The sequence below is a fragment of the Cervus elaphus genome, chromosome 16 (assembly GCF_910594005.1).
Source record: "Cervus elaphus chromosome 16, mCerEla1.1, whole genome shotgun sequence".
Classification (NCBI taxonomy): Eukaryota; Metazoa; Chordata; class Mammalia; order Artiodactyla; family Cervidae; genus Cervus; species Cervus elaphus.
Genome location: NC_057830.1, coordinates 13197478 through 13211837, shown reverse-complemented (window position 1 = coordinate 13211837; position 14360 = coordinate 13197478). Strand labels below are relative to the sequence as shown.

Here is a 14360-nt window from a genome sequence, read left to right as displayed (position 1 = left end):
CCCAGATCCCACTGGTTCCATGTTCTAAGTTACTTCCAGGCTTGGTTTACTCTTGGCTGAATGACCACCTCGTCTAATGATCATGGTCTCTGCCACAGGCTGAGAGTCTTAGCCCTTGTCCCACCCCCACCTCCAGTCAATAGAGCATCCTAAGACCTGAGTCAGATCACATCAGGTCTCTGCCCTAACCCTTCAACACTCTTTGCCTTATTCAGAACACAGCCAGTGCTCAGCATGACCTACTAGGCTCTTCACTATCCCCCTGTCCCCTCAAGAGGAAAAAAGTTATGTTAAAATTGAAAAACAAAACACCAAAACCCTACCTATTTTATTACAGAAAAAGTTGGTTTTTTCTTCTCCAGACTTAAGTGGGAAAGAGGAAAAATTAACTATCTGCACCCAAATGTTTTGTTGTGACATAGGAAAATAATCAAGCACAATGTTATATTCCATCCTTACTGATTTTTTTCTTCTTCTATCTGTACCATCTGCTGTGTTCATTCCTCCGATCCTGTGTCCACCTTGATGTGGGAGTAGGGGACATTTTGTCAAAAGGCACACTGGTGTATGTGTGTTTGCCAGCTCATTTGTTCATAAAACATTTTATGATATTAAAAAAAAAAATCTTTTGAAATGGCTGTTAGGGCTTCCAAAGTGGCGCAGTGGTACAGAATCGCCCGCCTGCCAATGCAGGAGATGCAGGAGATATGGGTTCGATCTCTGGGTTGGGAAGATCTCCTGGAGGAGGGCATGGCAACCCACTCCAGTATTCTTGCCTGGAGAATCCCACGGACAGAGGAGCCTGGCAAGCTACAGTCCATGGGGTCGCAAAGAGCCAGACACAACTGAGCACGCATGCATTGGAAGAAAAACTAAACAGCCTGTCACCTGTTATTTCCGGCCTCACCTCTGGCTCCCCTCCCCCTCGCTCACTGGCGTCCAGCCCTTCTGTAAGCACACTAAGGGAACCCCGCCCCAGGGTCTTTGCTCTGCTGCTGCTCCCACCTGGGATGTGCTTCCTCCAGAGAAGCACTCGGTGCTTCCCTTTACTTCCTTTGGGTCCTCTCTGAAATGCCATCTTACAAGTGAGGTCTTCCCTAATCCCTAAATGACCACTCCACCCTTTGCCCTGCCCTGAACTCTCCACCCTTGTTTTCCAGATTTTTCTTCCAAGTACATAGTATCACCTGACATAACACACATTTGCTCACGGTCCGTTTCCTCCCTCTGGGAGGTAAGCTTTAAAGGGACCCAGGTGTTCTGTTCACTGCTGTATTCTCTGTACCCGGAACAGGGCCTGGCACATAGCAGGTGCTCAGCAAACATGTGCTGAATAAACATTCATGAAGAATGAAAGAATGAAGAGCTAAGGAACAGCTCCAGGGCAATGTAAATTTTAACAGAAGGGCCAGGTTGAAACTGACCTGTCAGTTTATAGCAACCGGAAGAGACCTGTGGGGCCTTTAGAGAGCACCCACCATGTGGTGACTTCATATACACCACCCTCTTCTCTTGCCTGCTCAGGTCCACAGTGACCCGGGGTCAGCAAGAAGCAGACTCGTGGGGTGGGGGACATTCCGGGACCAGTTTTTGTTACCCTTTAAATTCTTGTGGCCTCCTATCATCCCCCAGTGGTTCTCCCATACCCTCTTTTTTCTTTCTGATGCCTTCCCTTGTACACTGAATTTTCCAGGCTGGGGCAGTTGCCGGCAGCCAGTCTGGAATTGGAGATGACCCCTTTAGGACTGGCCAGAGGATGAGAGAGACAGGCAAAGGTCACAAAAACCCAGGTGGTGAGTGGGGTGGGGTGAGGCGGCAGGGGCGGCTACTGGTTAGGCATCACACCACTGATGTAGGACTGGAGACCTCATTTCTAGCCCTGCTTCTGCCACAGGCTTGAGGTGGGAGAAGCCAGGCCATCCCCAAGCCCTGCCATCTGGGTAGCTAACCACCTCACGACCCTCCAGAGAAGACCCTCTATTTACCGTCTGCACATCTAATGAGCACCTGCTGTGTGGCAGGCACAGTGAAAATGACGCTATTACTATTCTACAGAGCTCGAAAGCTTGAAGCGTGACGTATAACCTGATAGTTGTAACTACTATCCATGAGATGTGACACGGGCACCATTACTGCAGTCAGCTCAGGAAGTCAAAGATGTCACAGAAGCAGTAACATCTAAGACTCTCACAGTTTACAAATAAGAGAGGGAAAGACATGTCAGGTAGAGACAAGAATGTGGGCAAAGTTTTTATGGGTATTTCTAGGTCAAGCTCAACATGAAAGATCGGAGACATCAAGCTTTTATTTTAAAATAATTCTCTTCATTTTATAATCCAAGAGATGGAAAAATATTTCTCTGGGGCATTTATTCAGGAAAAAATTAAATCTGGAGAACTTACGTTAACTTTAAAGGTCTGTACCAAGCCATCTAAAAAGCGGACGCTACAGATGACTTCTGATCGCGTTTTCTCTTTGGGTAATTCTGAGGTGCGTATGTTATTAATTCTTCCACCCAACGCACGTAACCGGGAGGTCATAACTATCGCTGAATAACCTGTAACAGAAGACACGTCTGTTAGCTCTAATATGCAAATTACCATTTCCATCTGAATGTATCTCTCGGTCTATCCATCCCTCACCTGTCGGCCTGGATCCTCACAAAATCGTCTGAAGACCTCAGATAAATGTGACTTGGATGACAAACGACGTTCCCTTTGAGTTTTGACTTCTAAGCTGCTTTAGACAATATTTATCGATCAACTATAACACATTCAGAGAAGTACATGGCTTATTTGTGTCTTATTATTTCTCTAGTCTAAATCTTCTAATTCATATTTTCCATGCATGTAAATTTTTATGTTTTACTACTTTATATATTTGTGTATTCTACCCCTAAGATTTTTTTTGCACCACAGAACTAAATGTGGTACAGAAATTATTTAAAATATGAAGACATTTATTGATCAATTAGACCACATTAAGAACGTCTATTCATTAAGAGGCTATTCAAAAGAAAAGGCAACCCACAAAGATAACTGTAATAAATAACTACAAAGGATATACAAAGAGCTCCTATAAATCAAAAAGAGAAAAAACAAGTAGGTAAAAAATGGGAACATCAGTTGTCAAAGAAATGCAAAGTGAAACCTCAAAGCAACAGTACCACACACCCACCAAAACGGCTACCAGGAAATCTGACAAAACCAAGGGTTGGCCACAGTGAGGAGCACCTGGAACTCTTGGGCCCTACGAGTGAGGATGGAAATTAGTGCAGCTAATCTTGAAAACTGGCAGTATCTACTGGAGCTGAACATACCCATATTCTGTGAAATAATTCCACTCCTAGGCATATTTCCAAAAGAGAAGGATACATTTATCTGCTAAAAGGCACACATAAGACTTCATAATAGCTGCAAACTGGAAAAGACCTACTAGAACGAATAAACTGTAGTAGAGTCACACCATGCACAGACTACACAGCAAAGAAAATAAATGAACCACTGTGATACACGATAGGATTTCTTCCAGTGTTGTGTTGAGCAAAAGCAGCCAGACTCAATAGATGACCTAGCATGATTCGATTTACCCAAAGTTCAGCTCCAGGCAAAACTAATCAATAGAAGACAGGACAGCAGTTACCTCTGGGTGCAGTGACTGAGGGGGTGGACAGGGGTCTTCTGGGGTGTGTATAGTCTACTTCCTGACTGGGGTGCTAGTAACACTGATGTACTCTGTGAAAATGCATCAAACATCATTATGATTTGTGCTTTTTTTTATGTATATTTCAACAGAGTTTACCTTTTAAAAACATGAATGGAGGGAATTAGAGAGCAGTTTGCAAGCTGAGCACGGTGCACTCAGGGAACAGTAAGAAAGTGGCTTTCCCAGTGAACGCCGTCGTGAATGTTGTTAGTCTAACAAGGCTAAAGCCGTATGCAACCTAGGACACGGTCCCTTTGTGCAGGCGGGCGGCACGTGCACCCAGGCCAGCTCCTCGGCTTAGGAACACAGGGGTAAATCTGACAAGACTGGGTGGAAAAGCAGATAAAGATGAAGGACTTAAAAGCAATTTAACGTCCGTTTAAAAATTATTTTTCTGCAGACTTTCTCTGATGAGCCAGGCCTCCGCATGTGCTACTGCTTCTGCCTGGGAAGCGCTTTCTGCTCCTCTTCACCTTATTAACTCCTGCTTGAGCCTCAGTGCTCGGCATGAGGATCACCTCCTCAGGGAAGCCTTCGCTGGCGTTCCTAGTGACTCATATATTTGTTATAGGCTCTCTACACTGCTCATCATAACTTCGCATTTATAAATGATGATGAATTTAATATCTGCGTCTGCCACTAGAAGCTGAGCTTCATGAGGGCAGGAACCAAGTCTGGTTTCGCTCACTGCATCTCCCAACACCTAGCTCTGGGAGCAGTTGATAAATATCTGAGTGAATCAATGAACAAAATGAAAACTGAAGCCAAGATTATAGCCTGGGGAAAAAAAAAATAGTACAACCTAATAGACAAACACGGGATGGTGGGAACAGGCAGGAGAAGAGGATGGGGTGAGAGTGGAGGCTTCGATTAGAACGCAGGGTGGACCCCCAGGTCCACTCTGAACTGGGGTTCTGTTGACCGGGGTCCTCACACTGCCACGTGCACACACATCGCCTGGGGATCTTATTACGATGCAGACAAGGATTTAAGCAGGTCTGGGCGGGGCCAGACTGCTGGGTGATGCCGGAGCTACTGGTTCAGGGCCCACACTGTGAAGGGCAGTCACACACTCAGAATACCGCACACATGTATCAGGGCAGGGCCAGAGAGCAAAGATTTGGCAGTCGGAAGCAAGGAAGGAATGAGGACAAAGCTGACGAGGGACCTGAGGGGAATCCAGCTTCGGGAGTCACAGAAGCACAGCTTAGCTGCAGGCAGCAAAGACACAGGAGAGATGAAAGCTTTGCAGAAGATAACACCCAGGACAGAAGGGTGTCCTTGGGTATTTCAGAAGCTAATCCTACTTCAGAAGCTCCAGGAAAACCTCCATTCTTTTGTAGATGGGGACAGGAAGTCTCAAAAATTCATCAAAAACGATTCCTGGGACTGACAATAGATGGGAACTTGTTGTCACTTACGAAATTCCACCCACCCCACCACCTCCACTGTGCCCTTTCCACGGAAAATGTCATCAGAAGAAGGGGTGCGTTTTCTGAGTAATACCAAAAGTTATCAAAAGACAACAAACGTGTTCCATAATGCCTTAACTGCCTTGAATTTCAAATGTCAAATTTATTATTTAGTCCTTGTCGAAGAATTTCAGGTGGGTTTTAAAAAAAATTTTTTTTTTTTTTAAAGATACAATAGAACCATTTCCAGTATTGCTCTTAGTGGGAGGTGCACATCAGAACTACCTGGGGAGCTTTCAGAAAATATGCCGTCCCTGCCCCACAGATGGTGACTCAGCATCCCGGGGTGTGGCACGGAATGACATTCCTCCCGGGAAGCCCTCAGAGGGTCAGGCCCGCCTGGGCTAGAAGAGCGAGTTTTGGGGGGAACCTCAGAGTGTGTTTCAGACGGTCAGATTTAGAATATAGTCAACCCTCCAGACCCGAGGTTCCTTGGCTTCAGATCCAACCAACCACTGATTAAAAATCTTCAGGAAAACAAAAAATTCCAGAAAGTTGGGAAAAGCAAAGCTTGAATTTGTCATGCATGAGATCACACCTACTTACACAGCATTTATGTCATATTTGTGACTATTAACGCATTTACACTGCATTAGGTATTGCAAGTCAGTGGTCCCCGACCTTTCTGGCGCCAGGAACCAGTTTCGTGGAAGACAGCTTTCCCAACGCCTGGGGCTTGGGGACCCCTGTTCTAAGTAATCGAGAGATGATTTAAAGTACACTAAATCATGTCACAGGCTATATGCAAATACCACGCCACTATATATGAGGGACTTAAGCGTCCTCAGGTTTTCATATCCCAGTCTGAAACCAATTCCCTGCGGATACCAAGGGACAAGTGTACAGGTTCCACAAAATCTGGGCCATTCAGAGGGTCCACGTGCAACACTCGGGGACATGCTCAGCTCAGCTACAGCTGACAGCAAAGCTTGCTACCACCCTGGACAGGAAAAAACCGAACGTGATTTCCCACAGGAGCCTCCCAATGAAAGGCCCACGGGCTGAGGTGGCGACGGCAGGGCTGATCTTCACACCGCCTGCAGCTGGGCGGCTCTGTGTCCAGGGCCAGCGTGTGTATGTATGCCGGGGACCTACTAACTTAACCAGGGTTAGCGGCGCTCCCAGCAAGATCCCGCAGCCAGCTGCGGACAAACTCAAGCAGACCAGCTGCCCAGAAGGGATCAACTTGTTCCTCCTCACATGATCTCTGTTACATAATCAGCTTGGGGCCCAACGTCATCATAATTTGGTGAAATTTCATGAAAGTTGCAGAAATGCTCTCCCCATAATTATCCCCAAAGCAAACCTTAACAAGCGCGAGACTGGTGTTGGATAACCACATAAATGAGCCACGTGGTGTTTTCCGATTGTCTTGAAATTATATCTTAAACAATCCGGTCAGGACAATGGACGCTGACTAACAGCCCTGTTTCCTGAACCGCGGCAATTGGGGAACTCAGGGTTTCTATGGCTTCCTTTATAAGCCTCTTAATTCTAAACAAAGCGACAACCCAACCAGGAACACACTGGCCTCAGATGATTACATCTGCAGCTGATAAATTTTACAACATGGAAGCCCAGCTGGTTCTTTGCATTAAGAAAAAAAAAAAGAATGTCGTGCACAATAACACTACAGGGTTAACTGTTGACTATAGTTTTTAACAAAGATTATACTTGCAAAACATTATAGAATGAGGCAACATCTCAGTACAATGAGATGGTGGGGGCTCCATACCTACCATGAGCCATGGGATCACCATGCGTACACAATGTAACACATACCAGACACTCAATAGCAGGCATTTTAATAACAATCTGTTTTGTTCTGACTTATCATTTCAAATCTATGCTGTGAAAGCTGGCGTCAGACAAAAGTTGTTTGTGGTTGAAACTTGTTTGAAGAGCCTGTTTTGATGAAATGGCTTGGAAGTTGGTTATTAGGACTTTTTAAATCCAACTCGTAAAACCTGAAGTGCCGGGGACCATCATGTCACTGACACCATAGTAACGGCTTGGTGGCCATCACCTGATGGACCAAATACCAGGAGGTTGACCAGCAACTCAAGAGTGTTCGACCTGAGCAAGGCTACTCTTTGCTCATCTAAACAGCTCTCCAAAGAGCTTGAGACACTTGCTCCTGCCACGCCCAGGCTACACTTGGTTGCAGAGGTGTTAAAACACGCACTAGTCTCAGGAAAAGAAGGGACATCTGTTCCTGCCTTGGCAAGGCTACTCCTCGTATGTAGGCAGCGGTGCCAGGCAAGTAATGGTTCCTGGAATAATAACCTTTGGAGCAGTTCACCCAGCCCGGTGATGCCGGTGCAACTGCCCATAAGCTACGTGCCCCAGCAGCGAGGGAGCCAAACTGGCAGCTTTTGGTTCAAAAGATGATCTCTATGAGAACCACCTCCTAGAAAAGTCCATCTCAACTAAATTTGGACTTCTTTCATCTCCCCATTGCCTGGAACAGTAATGCAATCAATCTGTCATTGGTGTGGTGTATGTAATTTCTTTCTTGGCTTATTAAGAGACATGATCCTGGTGAATGAACAATGCTGCCTGCCACATCAGTAAACAGAGGACGTTGCTGCTACAGCCTCCTCCGAAGGTGAGCCCTGAGGGCACTCGGGACAGAAACACACAGCCTGCCCACTGCCAGGCCCTCGGCCCCTGCAGCCACCCTCATCGCTGGGGACGGAAAAGCCCAGGATGCCGGCCCTAGAGAGCTAAGGTGCATATCAAAGGAATGATTTCAATAAGCTCAGACTCTAGCAGCCTCTCCCACAGAGAAATGAGCAAAATTCCTTAATTTGAGACATCTGGTTTTCTCTAATGAACAGTAATCTTTTGATGTCCCAACTACTAAAACAAAGTCACTGCTAAAACAAAACAAAACAAAACCCTATATATCCTGGCTCCTTCCCTTACCTCTTCAGACCCTCAGAGCTATCCGAGAGGTTGCCTCTCAGGCATGAAGTCCTCAGAAAGTCTGCCAAATAAAACGCATTTCTCAACTTTTAGGTTGTGCTTTTTTTTTTTTCAGTTGACATCCTGCATGTTATTGGCTTGTGAAATATCATAAATCAAAATTCCCACAGCAAACCCGGGTTAAATCTCAGTCTCTGAGGATAACTGGCCCCAAACAAACAAAAGCAATGTTAAGCTTCTAATGCCATCAGATGCTGACTGTAGGACAAACACAAACGCATTATTTCAAATACAGATATCCTATTTGTAGATTGTAGATGTGATACACCTTTCAGCTGCTCTACCAACTCAATGGGCCTGGAAGCAGGAGTCCATTGCCCCGAGCATGGTGGTCAGAGCTGGGGAACAGAGCTTCTATCACCTGCCCTGGAGCCTGAGACGGAAGTGATGCTGTCTGCTTTGTTTCCTGTGGGTCTACATGCTGATCTGGGGAAGATTTGTTCTTTTCACAAGCCAAGGAATCACGGACAGGAAGAAGGGAGAGGAGTCTTCTCCCACTAAGTTAGAAAGCAACTCAACTCCATTTTGATCATTTTAAAAGGAGTGTTAAAGTTATCTCATACCCTTGTTTTTAAGAACTACATCCCTAACTCAAAGAGTGCAAAAGTTTCAGTTAAGAAAAAAAAGGAAGCAGTGCTGATCTGTAAACACCTAATTTGTGAGTAAACCACACAGACTAACCAGGCTGGCTCCCTACAGAATTGGCCGGACAGCCCCAAGCTTGACCTAGGCCAATGCCACCCCCTAGTGGCCATCAGAGGAATACACTTCACCTCTGAGCATGACTCGCCTCCCTCTTCCTCAAGGGAAACATGGACAGCTAGGCTCCTTTCTGGTTTACCACCCATGGCTCAGCTCATTGTAAAAGTCTCCTAGAATAAACAAGGCCTTCTCTGTCACCCAAGTCTCTCCCTTTTCCTCCTGAACTGAGGGGAGCTCTTTTTTTTTTTCTTTCAGATTATTTACAAGTCTCAACAGATGTCTGATAGGCAGAAGAGGGACCTCTCTAGAAGGAAAAGTAATAAACATTCATACACAATCAGCCATGCTCGACGAATGACTCAAATTGTGTGCTTCTCGAATATCAGTATTTAATGTATTTAAGATAAATGTTTTGTTTAGCTGCTAATACCAACATTGCTTCTTCCTTTCCACTGTAAGCACACAAGCTGGGTTGCATTACCAGTTCACCCCGTAATGGAGCTTCTAATTTCCATCTGTTCTTAGCCTGGGCCTCAGCATCCCTTACGCTCCTCTGCAGTAAGTGGGGTATCCTAAAGAAAAAACTTAGAAAATCTGGATGGGGATTTATCATTTATCAAGCACTAGGTTCAGATCAAACTGCAAGAGTGTATACTTAAGTTGCTAAAAAAAAAAAAAAAAAACTGATTAAAAGGAGACTCTTTAAGCAGAGACTTAAATAAAACTTAAGTATACTTAAGAGTCATCTGGGGAGCTTGCTAAAAACAGACCCCTAGGTACCATCCATAGAAATTCTGGTTTTGCAAGGACTTCGGAAACTGCTTTTTAAAACTTGCAACTTTTTTTTTTTTTTTAAACTTTCAGAAAAGTTGGGCCTTCCCTGGTGGCTCAGTGGTAAAGAATCCACCTGCCAATGCAGGAGACCTGGGTTCGATCCCTGGGTGGGGAAGAGCCCCTGGAGAAGGAAATGGCAATCCACTCCAGTATTCTTGCCTGGGAAATCCCATGGACAGAGGAGCCTGGTGGGTTAGAGTCCATGGGGTCACAAAAGAGTCAGATGACTTAGTGACTAAATAACAACAATAGAAAAGTTGTAAGAAAAACAGAACTCCTGTATTCCCCACTGGCCTGGATTCAACTTAACATTTTGCAGGACTTCCCTGGTGGTCCAATGGTTAAGAGTTTGCCTTGCAATGCAAGGGCTGGGGGTTCAATCCCTGACTGGGGAACTAAGATGCCACTACGCCACAGAGCAGCTAAGTCCGTGCACAGCTAGAGAGTTTGGGCCCCGCAGTGAAAGACCCCGCGTGATGCAACAAAGATGCTGAGTGCCCCTGACGCAGCCAAATTAGTGTCTTTCAAAAACTTAACATTAGTTGGACAGAAAACAACAACATTCTGTAAAGAAAATATCCGTCAATTAAAAGAAAAAAAAAAACCATTATATAAGCCACTTCTATGGGAGATGGCCAGCTCTCACATCTGAAAGGTGAACTATCTGCTGCCTGCTTAATAAACCCCGCCTGCTTGTATTATAAAAGCAACATTTTACCAGGTACTCTTTCACACTCTCCCCTGCACATACACATGCCCCTCATCCTCCTTATTAATACTGAATGCTTAGGAGCTATAGATATCATGCCTCTTTACCTCTATAGTTTAGTAAGTATCTTCCAAGGACAAGGGTACTTCATAACCACAGTAATCATATCGAGGATATTTAACATCAATAAAGTATTTATAGTCCATACTAAAATTTTGCAAATTGTTGTGGTGATACCCCTTTCTTTCTTTCCTCCTTATCCAGGGAAGCTCCTAACCAGGACTTTGCCTTGCTGTAGCTGTCAGGCAGAAGTCGCATTTGTAATAAGCATCCCAAGAGGACACGGATGCAGGGGGCCTGAGCGCCAAGGCCACGCAAAACTCTCAACCAGGTATCACCTTTCGGTTCTGACCGACTGTGCCTACAGGCAGGGGCTTGGTTAGGTCAGCACTCCCTCCGTCTCCGTTTTCCTGTCTGTATTGCCAGTCGCTTCCCAGAACCAGAAGGGGTTTCTACAGCTCAGCTGCTCCCCCCCACTCAGTCTGGGGAGGCACTTCCTAAGGCGGTGCTGAAGTAACCGACTCTCCAGTCCTCACGTTGGTCCTGGTCCAGTGCTGTGGTCATAGCAGAGCGAGAGAGCAACATGCCAATCAACTCAGTCCAGAGGGCTTCTGTCACGTGATGGTCTGTCCTCTTGACTTAGTCAAATTAGCTCACATCTTTCACAGACAGCAATTCTTAGCAATTCATAATATCCAAGTTATATAGATAAAACAGACCACAGTGCCTTGTATTATTCACTCTCTCAGAAATGGGGGACACTCACCTACCACTGTCATATAATGATCCTACATGCATCTCTTTTCTTAAGACAATGAGAGGTTGACTGTCATGATATGATTCATTAGGCTTCACAAATGTTAATGAACTCACTCCAACTAATTAAAAACCAGTGATTTTAGTTCATTTGTGACATGCCCATATCTTAGAACAACTGTTTCACTTTATTTTAGATTATGTGAAGCTGATAACCACATTACCATACAACTGGTACAATGCAGTTTAATATTCTCATGACTATAATTTTCATAAATTTATCAACACTACCTTCTGCCATCCCCCCCCACACTTACTTGGCTTTAATTTCCAAAGCACAACACTGCATAACAACAGAAAGAGAAATATACTTATTTTAAAAAATAGCTTAGAATTTAAACATAATTACTACTGAAAACTTACTAAATTACAAAAATCCATTCACTAAGAGAGGCATTTTCATGATGCTAATTCAATGATAAGGCCAATAAACTATTTTGTACTGGGCCTACATACCAAAAAAATTTTAAATAACATCTTTAAAGCTTTAAGTCTGCTAATGAGTACAATAATCACAGCTGACAATGGAAGTATTGGTGCACAAGACTTATTTTTAATTTGGGTATGCATATATCAAAGTACTTAATAAATTTTATTTAGAAAAATGCTTCCATGAATGCATTTATGAATTTTTAACTCTGACTTCACATTATTCACCATATGGAGAAAATGCTCACACAAGCTGCCTTAATACCACGCTGAATACCCAAATTATCTTGCAATTATTAGTCCTTTTTAAAATTTTTTTTAAATTTTATGTTTTAATTGGAGTGCAGTTGATTTACAATGTTGTGCTCATTTCAGGTGTATAGAACAATGATTCAATTACACACACGCATATATTCTTTTTCAGGTTCTTTTCTTGTATAGGTTATTACAAAATATACAAAGACCTATTACAAAATATGTCTTTGCTGATTTTCTATTTTTTTTTATACAGCAGTGTGTATATGTTAATCCCAACCTAATTTAGCCCTCCCCATCTCTGCAATTATTAATCCCAATACTCCAGAGGTACCATCTTGCAATCAACTCCTTTACTCCACAGGATCTGTAACTTGTTCAGGGAGTGGAGCTCCAACCAGGCGCCCCTGGGAAGCAGGGTGGGGGTCATATGTAGGATCAGTGGTATTCCAATGGAGACCTGTAATTAGCAGCCTTGTTCTCCTACAACTTCAAAATGTCAAAGAGTTTTCTTATTATGGAGGCCGGTTTATTTATAGGCCCGACACCATGACACTCACAAAACTAACCAAATAAAAGTTATACTTGATACTGGGAGGGAAACAAGAAGTAGTTTTAAGCTGCCTGAAGGGCAAGACAAAGAATGCCGTGGGAGCTGCAGGCAGTTTCAGGGACAGAGGTAATGTTGCTATAAAGAGAAACCAACTTCTGACGTCCCGCGAGCCGGGCGTCCAGGGCTGTGATGAGAAGCCAGCTAGCACCTGAAACACACAGCTTGCTCCTCAGTGACCAGAAAACACGTTCAACCTGCAAGGACGTTCGGTGAACCCATCACCTTCTTTTTCTTCTCTATCTTGAAGGACCACCGAGGAAAAAAAAACACAAATCTCAAGTGCACGTGTTCCGCTGTCAAGGAGGCTGGGGTGAGTCTCCTCCTGCTCCTTCCAAACATGATGCCCCCCACCCCCCAGCACAGCAAACGTTCTCCCAAATTTTAACATCACTTTCACAGATTGTTTAAAATGAGAGATCTTGAAGTTTAAAAACAATGTTTAGGGACAGGTTATCACGGTGTGGTACTAAGCCACACATTTCATGGGATCCAGATGTCCTAGAACCATTTCTCTCTGCATGTGGAGGCTTTGAGGGTGCCACCGCAGTGAACCCAGAAACTTCAGAGGCCAGCAAGCCCGCCTTCTGGCAGGGAAAAAAAAAAGAGACACTTGCCAGCCGTGGAGGGACGGAAGCAAACCAGGCTGGGGGAGATGACCCATGGGACCTGCTACCAGACAAGCTGTCAACACAGCCTCCAAGCCAAACCCCTGCACAGGACCGGGATTGGAGTTTCCCAGGCCAATCCATCTCGATTATGATTGCTTCCAGCCTTTGTTATTACTTTGGCAGCAGTTCTGGACCTTTTACTTACTCAGTATTCACTAGCTGGGCACCTGCTTGGTGCCAGGCCAAGGGAGTGGGGTGGGTGAAGGCAGAGATGCCTGGAGTTTCACGTTCTAAGAGGCATGAAAGCTCCGGGTGCTAGAGGAACAGCAGGGAGGCTCCCGATCTGAGCCAGGGAAGCTGGGGTAGGTGGCACGACCGGCTCACAGAGGCTCCAAGGGAAAGTCTGCAGGATACAGGGGAATTGGCCAGGTGGAAGCAGCGGCAGTCTGGAAACTGCACACCATGTGTGCAAAGGCCAGGAGGGGAAGCACATGCGCATTTTAACCCCACAAAAACAGATTTATTAGTAGGAGTGTCTGAGGAATAGCTGAAATCCTAGAGAAATCTGAGAGAGGAGAGTAGGTTCTTCAAAAATCCAGGGTGCCACATAGAAGAGGAATTAGGACACAATTAAAGGTTGTAAGGAGGTCAGCATCAGTGGAATCAGGCAGAGATATGGACTGGAAACCCTATTTAACCACTTACCAGCTATGTGAACATAAAGAGATCACCCTGCCCAAGATTCAGATTCCTTATCTTCAGAAAGGGGAAAATTCTGTTTTCCTAGGTTGTTTTAAGCACTGAAGGTATATGGATGCAAACTAACTGCCACGACCAGGGCCTGATGAATGGTACTTATTACTACTACCATCATGAGACTGATTGTTTCAGACCCCAAGGGTTCAACAGTTAGAAGATGAAAACAAAAAAAATGGAAGCGCTTTTGAACACTCAGGGCTGCACAAATATGGCAGGGACAGCCTCGTAAGGGAGTGAGTTCCCCAGTGCTAGAGGTGATCAAGCAGAGAAGGTGGACAAGGCCCTTGGTAAGCTGCAGAGAGCAGGCCAGCACTGGAAGGGGTAGGAGAGGTGAACCTCCTCCAGCTTCCAGGACCAATATTCTATGACTTCCGTTTCAACAGTGCCAAAACCCACTCAAAGTAGCACTG

General features: G+C 44.8%; 1 protein-coding gene across 3 annotated transcripts in view; it reads right to left on the bottom strand.

The window, feature by feature from the left end:
- Positions 1-14360, bottom strand: part of PTPN3 (protein tyrosine phosphatase non-receptor type 3) — a 152290-nt gene that overhangs the window by 77058 nt on the left and 60872 nt on the right. For all 3 annotated transcript variants that reach the window (XM_043927402.1, XM_043927404.1, XM_043927403.1), the window contains one exon: positions 2403-2557. In XM_043927402.1, coding sequence (XP_043783337.1) covers positions 2403-2557 — 155 coding nt within the window. The remainder of the gene's footprint in view (positions 1-2402; positions 2558-14360) is intronic.